At 36.6% G+C, this 17,245-nt stretch overlaps 1 protein-coding gene across 1 annotated transcript in view; it reads right to left on the bottom strand.

The window, feature by feature from the left end:
- ABCA13 (ATP binding cassette subfamily A member 13) overlaps window positions 1-17,245 on the bottom strand; it is a 202,081-nt gene that overhangs the window by 43,977 nt on the left and 140,859 nt on the right. Inside the window, exons 42-45 of the mRNA XM_074576273.1 lie at window positions 9,748-9,802; window positions 8,973-9,150; window positions 5,470-5,585; window positions 104-260 (exon numbers count right to left, since the gene is read on the bottom strand). Coding sequence (XP_074432374.1) covers window positions 104-260; window positions 5,470-5,585; window positions 8,973-9,150; window positions 9,748-9,802 — 506 coding nt within the window. The remainder of the gene's footprint in view (window positions 1-103; window positions 261-5,469; window positions 5,586-8,972; window positions 9,151-9,747; window positions 9,803-17,245) is intronic.

The following is a 17,245-nucleotide window of genomic DNA, read 5'->3' as shown; positions in this document are numbered from 1 at the left end:
GTGTATAAACATACATATATGTATAAGCATACATTTATGTACAGACAAACACATACACAAATGGACGTGTATGAGTAACGTAAACCAAAGGTGTTATACTGACCTGCACTTTGGAAATTATAGCTAACAACCGAGGTAAGAGAGTCACCAGCATGGTACATAGGCCAAACACAAAATTTAAGGAGATGTAAGAAATAAAAGCTACATCTGAACTTGAGAAGAATCTGGATACAAGGTACATCCATGGTAAAGTTGCATATCTAAAAGTTTAAAGAAACAAAATTATCACAAATAAGAAAAGCAGTTATCATACTAGGAAAAAACCCAATAGTTACTCCTTATTTTTAAGGTATGCAAACAACTCTTTTGACCAATTGACAACGAACGACAAATTTAGGTTATATTTTCTTTGTCAAATTACCTTATGATTCTGTATACGTACACATAGCTACTGCCATGTGATGGGCAGATATGATCCATTTTTGCATATTATAAACTATATATATTTACTTTCACTGTTCCAGGAAGCTCACAACCCTGATCTCTGAATGACTGCAAAACCATGCATCTTAACAAGCTTCTAAGAAAGAGATAAAATTAAAACCAAATATTTGAAGCTTAAATCATGGATGCTGAGCAATCAGCTTTTCTTAGAGGCTTTCATAGAAAGAAAAGAGAACAAAAAAGGAAGGAGAGAATGAGCAAAAAAGAGAGAAGGAAGGAAGGAGGGAAGGAAGGAGGAATAGAGAAAACAAAGCATTAATCCTAGAACTGGAACTAAAATTTGTGCCAGCGATATCTGAGAACTGAAATTTGACAGAGATCATGTTATCATTGTCATTACCTAAACCATGATATCAGCTAGTAGAGTAGCAGGCCTCAAAAATGAGTGCATAGGTACTTGACAGCACAATGATGATAAGACAGCATGTCCATAGCAACATAATTTTCAATGCAAATCTTTAAAGGAGAAGGGAAGGCAACCTCCATTCTGGCAAGTCAAATGACGCCTATCCAAAATGGAGCAGTCATATTTTTTTATAAAGAGTAGGCTATGCCTAGCCAGACTAAAAAAAAGCCCAGGTAATTTGATGAGCATGAATGTCATGTAAAGGAAATTTATTTTCCATTCAACATAGTGCAAGACATATCTATCAAACAAATAGTATATAGGCTGCAGGAGCATAAGTATCAGCATACACCATTGCATGATGGTAAGTATATATGTAGTATATAGAGAGAGCTGTATATATAAATACTTCTTATATAGTATTTTTATATATATATATATATAAAATTGTTTAATAGTGAGCTCAATGCAAGAGCAATCAGCCAAAAAAACCTGTGAATTCACTTCTTCATTGCATTATACTCATTCAATTATGAGCCATAAAAGTCCCTTTTACATTCAGTATTGTGTACTTTACAGATGAACTTTTTTCATCTAAGAATACCAAAATCCTTTACCTTAAGAAACAGACTTTCAAATCCTGCTGTGAAGTAATAGTGATGTTATCCTCACTTTACAAGAAGATAAAGGTAAAATGACTTAATGTTTGGGTCTCAAATGAAGATTTTAAGTATTCAAGATTACACAATACTTTTCACGGTCTGTTGCCAGTCTTAACCATCCAATCTTTTCTCCCTTCAGGTACGTAACAAAATCACGGTTCTAAATTTTGCTCTAAATTACAATACTGTAAATTCAAGACAAGTCCATGCTTGGAAAAACTCAGGAAAGAGCGGTGATTTAGAGTCCTTTTACTCTGCTGTAAATGAAAGCAAAATCTGATTTGTTTGCTTACAGCTGCTAAGAAATGAGTAGGACTTTTGGAATACTAAAGTTGCATGATGTTCAAACACAGGCTTTAAAGTAGCTGCCAGGCATGCCTACATTTCTATCCTAACTCTTTCTTTTCCTTCAGCTTCAGCTGTAATTTGTTATTTTTCAAGTATCAAAGATAGAGCATTTGGGACAAAAGTGCTTAAGCAGTTGCACTATAAAACACTTCTGCTATCAGCTAAAAGAGGAAGAAACTGCAGTTTAGTTAAGAGACCATTACATTTTTAAAGGAAATCAACTTTAAAGTAGCACACTAGGAAATTGTTCATTATTCTTTCAAGCACACCCCCTTCTGGCACATAGTTTAACTTTTTCATATAACTGGGCTATTTTTATCTTTATTCTCAATCAGAAATGCTGCACAAGTGTACCCTGAAGAGAAAAATAAAATTTTAAAAGGAAAAAATGCATTATGGAATGCAGATAAATGAGAGTTACATGCATAGTACAGGGGAAGGATAAAATGACCGCAATAGGCTTCATCACATTTACTGTGGAGTCAGGTTGAGTAAAGGGTAGAATGGGAAGAGTGGCAACTCTGAAATTTATCAGTGTCCTTGAGAGATGTTAAACTTACTGAATGACAGTTATTGTATCTTTAATACATGTTAATACACATTGAATACATAGACCTTCTTGTTAAAAATCACTATAATATGTTATGTCAGCCAAAGCTGAACAGTACAGAAGGGATTGCACTGAGATGTTTAAGCTGCATCTGCAGTCAAAAAAAGCAAAAAAAAGCAAAAAAAGAAGACAGTCCAGCTTTTCAGTCAATGCTTGCTTCTTCTGAAATGCCCAGTCTTTAACTCAACATTTTGGTCCAAATGATGACAGCATAACTCTTAGCACCTGGGATTTAGTAGTACGCTGTGGACAGGACCAAAGCCTATAGAGCACACCACAGAAAACATGTCATGACTTCAGCAGATGTACAAGTACGTACTTTATGGGTCATTTGCTGCTTGGCTAAGATCTCTATAGATGGTTATTCTTATGCTAGGGTCACAGCAACTGGGTTACAAGAAGGATTCAAGAGTAATAAAAAGGTAATAAAAAAAAAGAAAACAGGGATGAGATTTAGTAGTATAAAGTCTTTGCTCCAAGACTGATAAGAATTTCTGCCTTTAACTGGAAGGAATCAATTGATAGTAGTCTGGATGGAAGGAAAATGAAGACGAGAATGATACAGAGACAAGAAAAGTATGAACTTCGGATTTCTGAGTTATTTACAAGATCCTGGCATCGTGACCTCTAGAATATTACATATTAATCTGGCCACTCGTGTCCAGGAAAGATGAGCTTAAACTGAAGTTATAGGGAAAAATGATAAATAGAATTACCCAGGGAATGGGAAGGCCTTTTTACAAGAGAGGACTTGGCTTGTTTGGGCTCGTAAAAGATGTTTGATGAGGGAGAATTATGAAGTATGTCTCCAAATAAATTTAGGCTGGGATTTCTAAGAATATATCCAGCTACAGAGATACTGAAACAGTTTGCCAAAAAAGGAGTTGCTGGAGACATGAGATCTCGAAAACCGTTTCAAGATGAAAAACAGTAAAGTTTTTTTAAAGTGTTTTTCTGAGACTCTTCCTGGAATGGAACACTTCCTGATCTTGCAGAAGGTCCTTTGATTCTCTCATGGAGCAGTTATATTTCATTATCTAAACATCTGTCTCATAAGATATGCATTTCCCACTACAAAGATAGCAACAATTACTTGCTTGAGATAAGGAAGAAACTTCTGCTCAGAATGCTTATGTGAGAGTGTACGTCCCTCTCCTGCCCAACCTGACCTTTATCTCCCATAACCCTGCCCAAGCAATAGCCACCCATGGTGGTCATAATGGGCGGGTCTGGCTGTGATGGCTCAAAGTGGATTCGGGGGGGGGGGGGGGGGGGGGGAGACAGAAAACAAGACAATAGCCAAGGGCTAACTTGATCAATGTGCCCACCTAACCATAGTACTGATACTGTGGTTGATATGCAAATCAACTATGAGTCAGTCATCTTACCCCTATAAATAAGAGCCCTTTGAGCTCTCCTGCAGGGCAGAGGGCTGCATACCAGGATATCCCTTTGGGTAGGGACACCTCTCAAGGTTACCCCTTGAGCTTGAGAGTTTACTTGCTGCAACGGCGCCTCAGTAAGTGACTAATAGCTTGATAAACTTTGATGCTTCACTAAGATAATATCTTAGATTAATTGTGAACATATAATCCTTTAGACATACACCAGTGACCACATCTGGGACTACGACTGGTTCCAGCTGCACCCAGACGCCTCTCTGAGCAGGGGTTCAGGAAGCAAGGGAGTCCTCTCTCAACCTGATGACTCAATGGCAGGGTCTTGCTGACACTTTTCTACCATGTATACCTTGCCATCAAATCCTGACAAACCAGTCGCATTTACTACCTGTCGTGGTTTAGCCTCAGATGGCAACAAAGAACCACGTGCCGCTCGCACGTGCCTTCCTAACACAGGAAGGATCGTAAGAAAAGGCAAGACTCTTGGGTTGGGACAAAGGCAGTTTAACAGGACAGCAAAGGGAACAGGCAAACAACAACAACAACACGGACAGGGGAATATACAAACGCGATTACGGAACCGCCGCTCCCCGCCGCTCGCCGACCGGCCGGACCGGGACGCCCCAGCCCGCTTTTAAGCAGCAACTTCCTGCCCCCTCCCCCGGCAGCTCAGGGTGGGCATGGCTCACATGGCATGGAATACCAGGAAAAGTTAACCCTATCCCCACTGGAACCAGGACACTACCACATTTTGTTAAATCGCTGTTTTATATCAATAAATATATTGCCACTTCTCTCTCATGAGTGAAGTGCATCACTCCATTTGTGACGGCTTATCCTGTAACTATTCATCTTCAGCATTTCTCACATCACCTCAGACTGTACATAGGAAGAGTTAAAGGAACAGAATAGACAGACCATTAGTTTGAGTGAGCCCTCAACAGCCCTATTTCTATAGAGAAATCAATCCTCTGACCAGTTATTTTAACTTTTTATAACTGTTTTCATGTGAAACTAAGCAAGAGGGTGATATTGGAGGACTTTCCCCTCTCTCACAGTACTATTTGGAGACAAATCTCCAACTATCCCAATACTCAATGTTGGACAGAGTTCTCATTGGAAATATAAATTCCTGTAGCTATGTAAAATTACAGAATTACAGAAAATGGGGAGAACTGTAATAAAAGTCAGCCACTTCTTACCTTCTTGGTGATATTCTGTACAGCTAAGCACTGAAATTCTGACTTGACTATGCTATTATTCCCTCATTTTCTGTAAGATAACATACAATCAGCTTCTATCGGCAAATGATTATTACACAGGCTGAATATTTTCTGACACCTTTCCAGTCGTTTTTCTTTTTTCTTTTTTCTTTTTTCCTTTTTTCTTTTTTTAAATGCGTGAGCAAATCTCCCTCCACCTTCCACGTGGAACTTTCCAACTCATGCTTCAGCCTGTTTTCTCAATATCTTTTGCTGAATCATAATCATTTCCAAAGAGAGAAAATCATGCATCCAGCAGCAGGTGCAAACCAAGTCTAAAGATTTCTGTTTGTTTCTTAGAAGCTATAATTCCATAGTAGCATTTCCAATCACATACCCAAAGAGTATCAGCAGGAGAACAGTGGCTGCCAAGTTCTTTCGGAAAGTGAAGGCTGATAGCTGGAAGGCACTAATAACACCAATACACAGGGTGACTGGAACCATGTAAAACATCTAGAAACAGAAGAAAAAAGGCACTTAGCAGGTGAACATCTCTTACTGGTCTGGCTTAATTAGCGTAGAAGGGCTCTACATTTTTACATAATCTACAAAATTAACTTTTCCATATTTGCAACATAATTACGCTATAAATTAGGAAGAATAAGGCAGAAGAGCTCTGAGATTTCATAGTCCACACTTGCTGTGAAACTGCCCCTCTTACACAATACATGCGAAACATGCTGACAAAATAAAATCTGACTACAGCATGTTCCCCTTAATGCCATTTCTGTTGACCTTTCCAATACATCCATTTAACAAGCTCACTCTTCCAGATAATGAGTCTGTATGGGACTATTGCTCCAAAACATCAAATTATACTATGAATACAGAGTCTTAGATTCAGAAATAGCAGTTTCACTGATTGGTGCTTCAGTCATGGGAGAGTAGTAAGGATACAATTTTAAAAGAGACTTTAATGAAGGACCATGTGTGCTGATGAAGAAAATGACAACTTTTAATGGGAACAGACATAATATTTAGAAGAGTTAGAGCCATTAGGCAGCAGGGAAATCAGTTTCTCTGTCTTGACATAATGGTAACCAAATCCTTAAGGGGGGAGGATGTGATTGGTACAGGGGATTCATCTCCAAGTATTCAAGACAGACGGGTTCTGCTTGCGACTAGCAATGGCAAAATGTGAAAATCTGTGCTTAATTCCTCTCAGTGTCTGCTTGCTCTATGCATTGGGGCTGAGCTTGGTAACTGCCTCCATTTCTACTTATATAATATTTAACCTTATCCTAATATAACTGAGATTCTGAGATGCAACAGCAATAGAGGCAACAAATCAAGGTCTGACTAAATATTCAGTGTAGAAGAACAATACCTTTACTGTCAAAACTGGACTTTCATACTGAAGTACAATGCAAGCCTGTCAAAAATTAAACCAAAGGACATCACTTCTTTGCCAATGGGAAGACAGACATTTCTTTAAGATAAGAGCAATGGAGTGAAATGTTCTCATCTTGTTCCCATTGTACCTTATTCAGTGCCATATACAAATATCATACCATACTACTCCACAGATTTAATTTTGAGTTATCCTGGAGCTGTTTAAAAAAATATGGTAGAGAAGTCACAAAGCATCTGAGTCCCAGTATGTTTCAACAGACTGGGACTTTTTTTCTAGAAATAAATAAATAACTTTAAACATTAAATTCTATTAGAACTCTTAACTTGAAAGCATGGTGTGTTATAGAAGTTGGGCATGCACAAATAAAATAACTTTAATTTTGCCCCTCTAGTGACAGAAGCTTAATCTGAACAAAACTTCTATATTTGTCATGAAATTTTCTTAGTACTTAACATTTTCCATTTCTTGAACATTGTAAAGAATATTATTCACATGTATAAATACAGTAAGAATAGCCTGATTCTCATGACAGCAATTTCATAAATCAAATACTTCTGCAGGTCTAGTAAAGATTATGCTACCAATAATACAGGACACAGCCTGTAATACTTAAAATATGTAGAGGGATTTCAAATTTGACAGTTCATATATTCATGCGTTCAGTGTCCCTAAATGATCTTGCAGCACAATTAGCATTTAAAGCAGTGTCTGTTCTTTCCCAGATCATGATTGATCATGCAGTACTGTGCTGAATTTGTGAGAACATTTTGAAGGGAAGAGATTGGCAGAAAATAATGAGGAGTTGACTTTGCTGCACAAGGAGAAACCGAATGATGAAGGACCGAATTTTTAACCAAGTCCTCTTATCTGACATGGCAGAAAAACGAATACAAAGATTGACTGTCCAAGTAAATAACATTTGGAGAAATGTGCTCTTAACTTCAAACTTTCTCAAGTGTGAAAATCCTGATTTCAAGCATGAATGGATGAAGCTCTAATGTTTCAGATTTGGAATAGTCTGAATGAGAACAGAGAGTGTTCCAAAAATCTCTGTTCCTGACCATGCTAGTTCATGTTTGTGTTGCCTGTGCTAGACCCCAGCCCTTCCTTCCACAACCCTACGTGTCAAGCAAGGTGCAGAAAGTTTATGTCCCTTTTCCAGGGCCAGGAATCTTTTTACTTTGGAATAATCCAGGTGACTCCAATCCTTCACTATTGCCTCTGATACCAATCTTCCAATCCAAGTTATTTGAGAAGCACAGCACAGCTCCCTGGTTCTTTAAAAATAATAATTCTATCCCTTTTCCCAGACGTAGGTGACCCGATCTCAGATTCCCACCAAACACTCAACTAATACTATTAGCAAGCCTTATTGCGAGTGAGTTATGAAAAAGCCTTTCAGTAAGGGACATATACGTATGCCTCACATATGTATATATACACACACCCGCATATATACACACACAGATATATATATATAGACACACTTAATGGAGAAATTTTTAATTTTCATTTTTAAAGAGTCACCTTTGAAAAAGATATTTGAAGATAATTTGTGGAATTCTTGCTTAAATGGAGTCTAAACGAGCTCCAATACACAGCCAATGATAAATCAGTGACTGGGGACTAGCAGTGACTTGAGAAAGTTAATTCTGTTTCACCACCTTTACTTATTGGCCTAAACAGAAATCAACTTCTCAGGCTTGAAGAAGGTAAGCAAAAATTCATTTTTCACTTAACTATGTTGGTTTAAATCCAACCTGCCCAAGTCAGGTTTCGGTGGCATTCCTGTCTCTACATTTGATTAAAAGGGTAAGATTTAGTGAAAAATAATATTTTTTGTGATATTTTCAAAAGAAGAGAAGATATTCAGATTTGTTAATGAACTTCATGTAGACAATACTATTTGTAAGGCTAACAATGGTAGAAATTACTTTGTGTGAGAAAGATAAACGTTCAGGACAGAGACTTCACCTATTTCTGAGCTAGGTCTATGTGAATTCATAAATAATATTTTCTACTGTCTATCTTGCCAGAAATAGAAGGTACCAGTTATGAGCATCTCTCATATTACTCGCCAACAGAAAACATGTAACTGACTAGTGTCTTCAGGCTTCTCCAATAATCTGAAAGATTTTGCCAGTGGCAACTCAAAGCACAGAAACTCTTGCTATGAACTGCTATGTGGAAGATTCTCTCTGTCTAGGGTGATTAGCCAGATCCCTTTTATTTATAAAATAGTGTAGGTACCTAAAGTTAGCATATGCTTTACCTTACAAATCAGCACAATCCCTGCCTTAAAGAATTTAATCTGACAGTATTAAAGTAGGAATGGTGTCCCAATGTTTGTTAACATGACAGCCAAGAGCTGTTGCTCTGCACAATTCAAATCTTATTCACATTTTTTGTAACCATATCTCCTTTTGCTTTTTTAAGACAAACTAAAAATTTACACCTGAACACATGCTTCCCCACATGATACATACCATATCACAGCAGAAGTTAGCAAGCCAGTAGGTTTTGTAACCCAGGCCTGTGATGTGCTGCAAGCGTTTTGTGCCAGATACTCTGTCTTTCACTATGGCACTTCCAATGGACGCAGTAAGGATAGAGAAACCCAGCATGATACACAGTGCTACCCCACACTGACGAACATTCTCCATTCTAGGATACAAAGCAAAATGGTATAATGAAAACACAGTGGGGAAAAATAGCTCACCAAACCCAAACATTTTCAGGGCCAGCTTCTTACCAAAACACCACCAGACATTAGGACCTCCATCCTGTTTGCAAACACCATGTTTGTACACTGTCAATATCTAATTAGACAACAGGAGCAAGATGATGTGTTAAGTTACACAACTATACGTGAGTTACAGAACACAGTGTGTGTTTCAAGTCTGAATAGTAGTGAAGCTTTTGCAAATATTTCCCCCTCTAGAGAAAATTAAAATTTAAAAACTTGACAAGCATTTAAAGCATTTAACCTGTTTGAAAACTTCATGGCATGCTCGCAAACACTCTGTAAAGCGCAGTCAGTGTAAATTCAGTAATTTTCGCTACACAATAATGCAACTGTATCTGATATAAACAGTAGTCTTGACATATAAACACCAGACTAGAGAAAATGCTTCACTCAGTGGAACTGAATTGCATCTATCACGTCATAACATCTACTGCACACAACATACATGCTTATTGAATTAGTAGTTTCAATTGTCTGCTCACTGCAGCTATTCTGTATTTTAAGAGTTTGCTCACATTTTGTCCTCATCCAGCAAGGCTCCTCCATATGGTTGGCTGTAGAGTGTGATGCCTGTGAAGTGAAAAATAAATTATGAAAGAGTAAATGGACTTCAAGTTCTAGAGTACACTCTTGACCCCTTATTAGACAAGATGGATGAAAAGGCTAAATACTTTATAAGGAACAGAAAGAGGTCAACCACCAAGCTGCCAAACCAAATACTGTCTCCTGTTGAGTGATTCCCGGAGTCTGATTCCATCAAAATCTGATGAATAAACATAAGTAACAGCTAGTTTTCTGCATTCTGACCTGCAGAAATGGGTTCAGCAATGTTTTCTATTGCTGTAGGATCTACATCACAGAAGAGACCAAATACAAAACTTAAGGTAGAATTCGTTCATATACCTAACCCTTGGGAGTAAGGTAGGTTGTAACTAAAATTTATACGTAGTATTTTAATCATTGCTAAAAACATTTTTAGATTACTGATGTTTTGCAGAGAAAAACTGTTTAGCTAAATTCACAAAAAATAGGCACACCTCAGATAGATTGAAACTTTAGAGCTTTAAATTAAAAAGATATTCAGTTTGGGGGACCGAGAAAAATCCTGAGTAGGCAACGCATTCTTAGGCTTATTTTGGTTCTTGGTAAAACCAGTCTGTAACAATCTAGCAAACTGAACTTGGAATTGGAACGTAGTTTATGGACAAAAACTGTGGCTTTTTCTTTTTTTTCTTTTCAAGCAAAAGAAGAAAAATTGGGGGGGGGGGGGGGAGTATGCATACAAAAATTTGTCAGTGCAAAAGTGGCTTTCCAACTGGTCTTGATGCAGTTCCTGACTTATTTCTGCGTGTGTACCTGACAGGTGTGCCAGCTGTAACATAATACCAACTGGAAATTCTTGCAATAAGATCAAACCAGCGCTATCTGATTAGAGTATAAAAAATGAATCTATGCTGTTACCAATTAAAAAACAAAACAAACCAAAACATCCTAACGGTGATTCTAATCTTCCCAGTATCTTTGGTAAAAAAATAAGTTGTTGGGAGCCTTAGATGCAATCTGCAGGGTACCACTTAATTGAACACACTTTCTCATATTTTATTAGAGTCCAGCTGTATAAAGACAAAAGTTATCTTTGCTCCAGTAACAGGTGCAAGCTGACCAAGTATATCTATACATATTTTTTACCCCTTTAATTTTTCATTCTTCACCCTCAAGCCAAAGTAATCTAAACATCACTAAGTCACTGTGGGGTAAAAGGCTGAACGACAGAAGATGATGATTAACTTGCACACAAAATTAGTACAAGGTAAAGATTTTTCAAATACAGTTAAAAGCTGCACGCTGAAGCCCAATGGTAGTTAACAAATCAAAAGAAGATTCAAGCCGATAAGGTTTTGATTCATCTCTAGTAAATACGTGTGCTATTTGCAGAAGTCCTTCATGTCATTTGCCTAGAGGGACTGTTTAAAATTTTCCTTTGTTTTTCTTTTACACCATTAACTTTTTGAACAATAGCTACTATTTGTTCTAAAGCAAAAAACAGCATATCAAAGAAAACTATTTTTTCCCACTGGAACCAAGTATTAGCTAAAATTCCATTTATGTAAAGGAAAAGTAGCATGAGAGAAAAAGCTTCATTCCCAGAAATTTTTTTCTAAGTGTTTTCAATGGTTGAACAAAGGTGTGCATGTTAGAAGAAAGAATGTCTTTACTTCATATATATATATATGAATATGATTCCTATTGAATTAGAAATTAGTAGCCAAATAGTATTAAGCCAGATTTTTACCATACAGACAAATTGAAACCAATCTGAATTTATTTTTAGATCTGGTTAGGAAAAATAAAATAATCTGATTTTCAGACTTAATCTAATTACAGTGGAGAAAAGCTTTTGGAAAATGGGAATCCTTATAATTTCACAAACACTAAACAAAGAAGTTAACAACACGAAATGTGCTTCTTATACTCATTAATGCTCAGCTAAATTGGAAAAGATCAGAAACATGTGTTCCAGGCATCCCCTTTTATAACCACGAGCCAAGTTCTAGTTATAGAGGATCTTCCCACAATTGTCAAGATCTTGCCTTCATGATCAAGAATTTGAATTCTCTAACCATGCTGTCCTCCCCCAAGTTTCAGACAACAGAAATCCTACAGCAAAATTGCTCCAGCTCAAGGGTTAGCATTTTTAGACATTGCAAATCTTAAAATACTGCCCATGATCAGGAAATGCCAAGACTTGGAGACCTATAGGTCCTACTGATTCACATCCCTTTTCGCAGAATTGTGAGGCAGGTAAAACTGTCACGTGGACTGTGGTAGAGAATTATGGCCCATGAAGTGTCCAGAGCTATGGCAGTTTACCAGGAATTCAGGAAGGTTCTCCACTATATTCCATGAATTAATCCAGGCTGATCTGAATCATATCTCATCGCTCTATTGCTATCAACTATCTGCTGTATTCAGTGAGAAGCACATGCACTAGCAAAAAAAAAAAAAAAAAAGAGCTATGAATTCATGCTTCTGCAATTTCCTGTACAAATGAATTCATGCTCATAAACATAGGTTGTCCCCACTTGTACGTTTTGAGAACATAGTAAATTAATTTTATAGGAGATCATCTGCACTGCTGAAACTTTTTAAAAAGAGCCACGGGGAATCAATGAAACATGCAAAATGTAACAAAGATAAAAATGACATCAAATATTTTACAAGGAATAACTTCTGCTCAGGAATATTCAATGTGTCTGGAAATAACCTCTCTCCTGAAATCACCATAGCCTGTCCCTACTAAGTGCACAGATCCCAAGAGGAAACTCACAAAACTTTCAGATTACTGCATTGTTATTAAATAAAAGTCTACAGCAGTTGACTTGGGTGCCATAAACAGAAATACACTGCTATAACTCTCTACTACAGAATAAACAGAGACTGCGAAAAAGAGATAATTGCTGGGGGAAATAAAAAACCCACGACATTAAATAGCATAATGCTTCTTGCAGTCTTGTATCATACAATACTGATCAAAAAGAAAATTGCACTGAATTAATGTCCTTCCAATAGAAGAGTCCCAAAAAGTAATTGCTCTTCTTAAAAGTAGTAACCATTTTCTACAGTCAATTTCCATTCAAACCATGTAGATGAAACAAAGGATTGCATTTTTAAAAATTTACACACACAGCTGAGGTTAAATTTCCCAGGGTTGCTGAATTACAATTAACCAAAGTATGACCATGTTAAGCTAAATTCAGTTCTATGTTAGAATTCAAAATTCTATCAATATATAAAATATGATATTTGCCTTTCATTCATTATTTTAAATTTTTCAGTTAGTCTGGAGCATGAGGGTCTTCTGCATTTGCTACATTTTTTAGTATGATTTCTTTCCTACCCACATGGTCCAAAAATACATGATAAGTTTATATAAAGCCAACAAACTGGCTTGTAATTCACAGAGGGAAAAAAAGTTCCCTTGAATCTAAGGAGAGATAAATTGTAAACTATCTTGCAATAGCAAAATAACCCAACACATTTGATATAAACTATTGGCTAGTATATGTATTCTTTTTTTATAAAAAAAACAACCTTCCATGTACTTTTATAGTTTGTCTCTTCCGAAATTTTTCCTAACCACCTAGACCATCTTTCTTAACATACATCTCTGTCCCAATAGAGCTCTTAGGACGATGTAAAATGTAATTATTGATGTTTTCTTGCCTTTACATGCCTTCTTACTATGTAAGGCTGCTATAATGATGCTCATTAAGTTGAAAACTAAACACCATCTTTGAGGACTTAAAGTAAAAAAATATAAATGACAAACAAACTAAGAATTTCTAACTGACAAAGCCTCTATTAAACAGATGCATGTGGTGTTTATGCAAGGATTTTTTTTAAGGATTGGACTTGCAAGCCTTGTGTGAACAGCCTTTAGGGCAAATTTTACCAAATCAGTATTCACAAGGGAAAAACAAGACAGGCAATATCAACAAATAGATATGATTCAGCTCTAACTCTGTCTGCTCCTTTTCATAAATGTCTCAACATAAAATTATTTCTTCCACATCTACAGATTGCCATTATATTCTCCTGACGTAATCGCAACCAGAATTTTCCCAACTGTTCTAAAACATCCATTGTCTGCGTCCTTGGCACAGAGCTGGTCACATTTTTACAGCGACGATTTAGGCTTTTTTATGGGCACAGGTGAAAATTTGTGATAGCCACCAATTCTAATCTTTCACAAGTCCTGCATAAGCAATTCAAGAACAGCAAAAACTGTGACCATGGAGATCTTTATACTACATCACGGCTTTAATGCCATATTCACACAGTAAGTGAACACCATGATGCCAAGATTTTCTTAGACCTTTTAACCGTCGCCAATATAAAAATGAAGAACCTGAGAAATGAGAGGCACTAATTCTCCAATTAGAGTGGGGTGAAAAGGAGGGCATCTCAAAGAAGGAAACATAACTTATACATGTTAATTGATATATATATGCATGTACAGTTATGAAAAGGAATGAAGCCAGATGTCAGTCCCAACAGAGAGCACAAGCAATAAGTTAGTTTGGTAATATATTTTCTTAGCTGGTTTTCAGCTACGAAACTTCTTTTTCTTTTTTTCCTCAGTTGTTTTGACCACACTTAACTAATTTTTTTTGTTGTGTTCTCTTTTTTTTTCTTTTTTTAAAGTGAAAGGTTCAGTTGCTATCTCTTGTATTGCTCAGTGAAAGACTTACCTTTACACAACAGAGAAACAAGGGAATTTTACCAGTCCTGCAAGCCACATTAGTAAGGAAAAAAGACGCAAGTAGTCAGAGCTTCACACTTTAACTATAAATCGCAGGAAAAACCCAGTTTGGGAGGGGAGGTGGGGGGCAGGGGAGTATTTACATTGGAAATGCCACTAGAAGCTCTGTTCTACATGCTGAATAGTAGAAGAAGCAATAAACAATTAATTGTAGCCTCTTCACTTTCTCCATGATTTCCCATTAGTATTCTCCTTTCCAGGCTGAAAAATCCTATTCCTTTCCTTACATTGTTCTTCATTAAACTAGTTTTAGATTCTAATACCTTAAAAAGGCATCCCTAACCTGGGGAAATAAATTCTTTTTAAAATGTTATAAAGCGTTATGACATTGTCTACAATAAAATGCTATCCTTTTCCCTTCTGGATAGGACAGTTCACAGGAAAAACGCATCCACCTTACAGACATTTGAAATGAACAGCACCTTCATTGTAGTAGGAAAAGTCCTGCACTGTTGCCATTTAGGAGCTGCACAACTCAACACATCTTTCCCCATACCATCTTATTAACAGACTGCAAACTGTCCCTTCAAGAGAAAGTGCTCTAGATCTTCTATTTCAAATCTACAGCACCTGACCATCTGTCAGAAAAGGAAGCAACATGCAATTCAGCATGGTCTTAGAGACTTGGAACATTTTCTCCCTGTAGGTTATAAAAACATGAAGCACTGGTAGCCCAGTCCATCTTGCCTGGGTGCAACTTTCCATGTAATCATGCATTACAAAAGCTGTGGTTTTGCAGCAAAAATGAGGACAGTGCCATGAGCCCAGCAGTATTTTTTCAGTATAGGGTGGAGAGATCTAGAGTAAAAAAAAATCTCAAGGGTCTTCAAGCTTGTATGCCACCACCATAGGCTAATCAGAGCTGTCCTTTCTGGTTCTGCATTGTATTTTGGGGGTGTCTGAGCCTGTCTCTTGGCACTCCTCTGTAAACTCTCTTTTCTTTCTGTCACATAGCACGCTGAGTCTTGAGTACATAAATCAATTTGGATCTGTGCTACTAATGCTAAATATCACAATTGTTACAGACTTGAATAGAAGACTAATCCAGGTTTCTTTATTCCAGACATTTTATTTTGGGTTAGAATAAAATAAAATAGTATCTATTACAAAAATGGAGGCTTTTTACAAGCTCTTCTTTGTGGGCATTTAAAATTTATGATGAGATTTCTGTTTGTATAAAATGAGACATCACTATTTACTGGAAATTGCAACTTAAGTTTTATGAAGAATTTCACAGGCAGCACTCTCATTAATGATTTATATTTTACTTTCCCCCCCGCTAACCAGAAATGGTTAAGAAGGTTCCTACTAAATGCCATTTCACAGGTTCCTTTGAAAAGAGGTTTAAAGTTAAAATTTGCAAAGCAATCAGGAAACTATACAGTCACTTTCCACCAAAACTCGGCTGAAAATGGGTCTCTTGATCCCTTTAGCTCTTTTGAAGAACTGAATCTGAAATAAATGAGATTGCTATATGAAACCTTACAATGAGCCCTAGCATGAAAGGTTTTTAAAAAAATCGATGACTTCTATTGAAGTCGTGAGATGGGGCAGCTGCATCGCACAAGGCCCTTCTATATTCATACATTTCTATTCTTTGAATAATGATGTAAGAACTTTTTTTGACCACTGTATTTTATAGACTTCATTATAGATGACTACCACTCCTTTTTTCTTTATATAGCCTTACCCTAAGAGGTAGGTAATAGTCCTTCCTCTATAATTCCAGCACGATAAACACATTCCTACTCAACTGTGTGAAAAATAACATAGCTTTAGTTGATCAGAATTTCTATCTTAAGCAAAAAAATGTTGCCTTTTAGTTTTTTATTCGTCTTCATTATTTGATTTTTTTATTTGCTCACAATTACATTATCTAATTGTAGGAATACAGCATTTCAGAAAGAGATCTAAAAATATACAAACATCATACACATAAGCCTGAAGACCAGCCAGAGCAGAAGAGTTTTGACAAAAAACAGGTACATCTTACCTTTGTGTTGAATAGTATTTCTCACTTTTTAAAAATTATTTAACATGTCCATTTTCATTACCTGTCACTGAATTTATAACCCACTACAAAACAAGATGTATTTGCAAGATGTATTTGATTTCCTTTCCAGTAAGACAGATGAGTTAGATTTTTTCCACAACAGAAACACAGATTTACATGATCATGAAGCTAGAGGTGGCTACCCACGTGGTACAGAAGATGAACTATTTTAATATAAGAAGTATTCCCAAACTGCTGTTTCAAAATAGACATCTGGTCCATTAACTATGTTAAACTGATGTAAATCAATATGACTAGCTTCTGTTGCTATATCTATTCACATGCACCTCCAGCTGGTATACACATCTTCAACAACCATACCACTCTTTACATGAAAATTACGAGAAGCAAATACTGTAACTTTCCAAGAATCCTCATGGAGGACTTTACTGATAATCCCATATGGGGGGGGGGAAGAAGAGAAATCTCACCAATTGCAAAGAAAGGATTTGAAAATCAGATTACTCAACAATAAAAAGGAAGTATTTTTGATCACCAAATAACAATCATTTCCTGCTTGTTCATGCTCAGGAAGATCAAGAGTCAGTAACTTGGACTGACACAAGAATAACAATCTTTTTTTTTTTCACAGTTTTTTTTTAACAGATACAATTCCTTGGGATATAAAACAACACAA

The sequence above is a fragment of the Larus michahellis genome, chromosome 2 (assembly GCF_964199755.1).
Source record: "Larus michahellis chromosome 2, bLarMic1.1, whole genome shotgun sequence".
In the NCBI taxonomy this organism is placed as follows: Eukaryota; Metazoa; Chordata; class Aves; order Charadriiformes; family Laridae; genus Larus; species Larus michahellis.
This window is presented reverse-complemented; position numbering and strand designations above follow the sequence as displayed.